The following is a 3,515-nucleotide window of genomic DNA, read 5'->3' as shown; positions in this document are numbered from 1 at the left end:
CTCCAAGATCAGAGCAAACTAACAGGGTTTCATCTCTTTGAAGATATCAGCAAGCCTGCCATTAGGCTAAAACAATGCTCATTAGCTGTTAAAACTTAAAATAACAGGTAGAAATATAGACTAATAAAGTAGTGAGTAAATAATGATTCTATAGGTTTACCTTGAAGTGTTGCTTTTCTTTTTGGTGTATCGGTTATTTGGGGAATCTCCTCACTGTAATATCTTTACTTCGAACAAAAAAAATGCAGTGAGATCTGCTGTGGAGACCTACTAAGTAAATGAACAGGTAGCTCCTAATTTCTCTCCAACCACTTCTATAAATAGATTTGATAAAAATATAACCACTTATTTTTCAAGCCAAGCTGTGTTTAGAGAGAGTGATTTGATAGACATTTCATTTGTATGATCTAAAGCCTACCTGTTTCAAATGACTTCTTTAATGAATAAAGGAATTCAATTTCAATTCAGTTTATTCAGATTCTGGCTAAATGCCATGCTCCCAAAAATGACATAACACACACACACCCATAATAAGTTTGAACAAAGTAACCAAACTACAATATTATACTAAAATGGAGCCCACCAACATAAATGTTATTAATATAAATCTATAATACTGTTGTACACAGATCCACAGTTGAGACAAATCAAGAAAGCTTACCTGTAATACTGCAGTTCTGATTCTAGCTGCTGAATGTGTGTTTGCAGCTGTGGTACTTCATTGGCTTTTGCTTCTAATTCCTTCACTTTCCCAAGACTGTTCAGGACCGCATATCTGGCTTCCTCAACTTTCTTCCTCATTTCTGCCTGTTCCTTCTTTAGGTTACGGTTGCAGTCTTCCAAGGTAACTATTGCTTCCTGAGAACTCCTCAACTCTCTTTCCAATTCCTGATTAAACCTAATTGCTTCTTCAATTTGTCCATCTCTGGAACTCCGAAGTAGTTCCACTTCCTTAAGGACACTCTGAATGCACCTGGTGGACTGGGAGTGGTTCTGAGTTAATAGTGTCTTACCTATGAAACAAGTCCCATCCTTCTTATGACTAGCATGGCTCTTGCGCAGTCCTACCTAAAATGAACAGGGGTATAAAGAAGAAAAATTAATTAATCTGGAAACAACTGGTATTTTAATAAGAGCTAAAAATGGATACTGTTTTGACATTTTTCATTGTGTACAGCTGATCTGCATTTAATTGGAAACCTTCCTTTTACCCTATGCAAAGCCAGTCCTTGGAGTAAATCATTAGACTTGTACAAATTATTAGAACAATAAATCAGGTTTTAAATATGATATGCTTCCCTGTTCCCAATATCAGTGGGCTGCTCTTCTTTGGAGAAGTGTATGTGTGTGTGTGTTTCCAACTGGCCAAACTGTCTTAACTTAAGGCGTGGGAGTCAGGAGTCCTGAGTTTTAATCCTGGTTCTTGCATTGACTTCATGGTTTTGGATCCATTACTTCACCTTTGTCTCAATGTCCCTATTTGTAAAACTGGGCTAACATGTATCTACCACTTCAGCCGGCTTAGAAAAATGCATTAATGGTCAACTAGAAGTGCAATCATGTATACCAGTAAACACTCTGTGAATGTTAAGTTTTATTATTAAATCCAAGGTAACTAGGTATGCTAAAATAGCTGGCATATTGGGCTTCTAATTCTTCATCACTTCAACTGCTCCTTTTTGTGCAAGAATGCACTTGTTGTCTCCGGTTCTGCCTATTACAGTCCACTCATCTATACCTGGAATCAGAGTTTTGCCTGAACAAAAGCAGCAGAATCAGGTCCCATATTTAACAGGCTCTGAATGGGTATGTCTAGTAATCACTTTTCAGAATGATCTCCAACTCTGAATACACAGCCAAATTCTCAGATTGCACTTCTCAACTCTGTGGCTACCTGTAAATCCAAAATATTCCTTTCACAATCAGCATCCTATTTTTTTGTTCTTGCAAACATACATTCTTTCTTGTGCTTCAGACGATGACATTATATTAAGTCACTGACAAATCAAAGGCCACAGAAAGAGATCAAAATACACTTTGGTTGCTTGTGCTTTACTAGAAGAATAGCATGTTACTGCGGCCCAGCTCTGCAGCATCTGTAAAGATCAGGAGCTTCAGGGGGGCTTTTTAGCTAAAGCTGATCAGCTATTAAATAAGTGTCAAAAAAGCCCTACTGAAGCGCCCAATTTCTAGACACAGCAGAGCCAGGATGCAGCAACATGCTGCCTCTTCTGGATACATGAGGGGCTCAGCACAGGAATGCACTGAGTTTAAAGTGCTAGTTTAGGTTTGTTTGTTTGTTTTTCCCCCACAAACAAACAAACAAACATACATACATCTGCAAGGAGTTTTGTTTTGTTTTTTTCTACTAAAGGCAAGAATGGTTCATTTCAGCCTAATGGCCCACAAGGTAAGCATGGCTAAGACATACCAGTTTTCTTACCAAACAGTACACAAGGCTATGATGCATCCAACATCAACTCAGCTGGAATGAGCTGGTATGCACTAGGAGCTTGGTAAGGGCACCTTCTGACATGACTCCAGAGTAGGAGACACAATGAGATGCCTTTTTCACTTCACCCCTAGATCCTCAACTTTTACTAAATTGAAGTTGTGTATTTTTATTTTAGAAAACCTTTGAATATTTTAAGAAACTATGATGTACTCTCAGATATTAATTGATAGCTATAGGACAATTTTTTTCTTGTAGAAGCCGATTGTACACAATAAAACTAATAGAAACAAGAACAAAATACCAAAAAATTTACAGTTCTTCTACAAACTCCTAATTAGTGACTATAAAATATAAGTAACCAGATAGGTGATCAACACTTGATTACCCTCAGATTAATATAATCAGCTCTTTAAATGTTCATTAAAAAGAACCCACCATCTTCGTATTCAAGTTGTATCAATATTAACACAGAATTTGGCTAAAAACAGAAGCCTTGATGGCCAAGGAAAACAACTTTGTCTGAAGATTCAAGAAACTTTTCCAGCATAAACGAAGAGTTTCCGGCTGACCTAGCAAGATAATGAATCTTTATATTCTCCTGTGTACTTTCATAGACAATTCTTTCAATACGCTCCTGGAGACCTAACTTGTTAAGACTGCTCTTGCAGGATATCCAGTTCACTCTAAAACCAGCAAACATTTGAATGAACTCAAGCCTGCAGCTCTTCTCTGTGGTGCTTTGCCTTCCTTGAAAGGCCAAGGAGAATTTGCAGGAGTTACAACCTGACAAGAAGTTTGATCTGAACTTGGATTCCAGGATGTAACAACCTCCCTTACCCAACAGTAGGACTTGCCCACCAGTGATTCTTCCAGCCTGTGACAAGTTACTTGTGCTGCAAGTTAAACGTAAACCAGGCTTGAATGCAGCTCTTCCGCAAAGTAACTAGAAGCCCGGATTCCCTGGAGGAGGGTTGTCTTCAATTATCAACTGATAAACCTACTTCAAAGCAGCGATGCAAACCTGCACCCACTGGCTGCCCACGGGCACCCTGGAAGCCAC

General features: G+C 38.5%; 1 protein-coding gene across 1 annotated transcript in view; it reads right to left on the bottom strand.

Moving 5' to 3' along the window:
* Positions 1-3,515, bottom strand: part of EFCC1 (EF-hand and coiled-coil domain containing 1) — a gene marked incomplete at its 5' end in the record, with an annotated part of 156,295 nt that overhangs the window by 152,353 nt on the left and 427 nt on the right. The window contains one exon of the mRNA XM_019504618.1: positions 662-1,068. Coding sequence (XP_019360163.1) covers positions 662-1,068 — 407 coding nt within the window. The remainder of the gene's footprint in view (positions 1-661; positions 1,069-3,515) is intronic.

Source organism: Gavialis gangeticus, unplaced genomic scaffold, assembly GCF_001723915.1.
Source record: "Gavialis gangeticus isolate Ggan-Ray unplaced genomic scaffold, GavGan_comp1, whole genome shotgun sequence".
NCBI lineage: Eukaryota > Metazoa > Chordata > Crocodylia > Gavialidae > Gavialis > Gavialis gangeticus.
The sequence above is the reverse complement of the archived record's forward strand: the minus strand, read 5'-3'. Positions and strand labels throughout refer to the sequence as shown.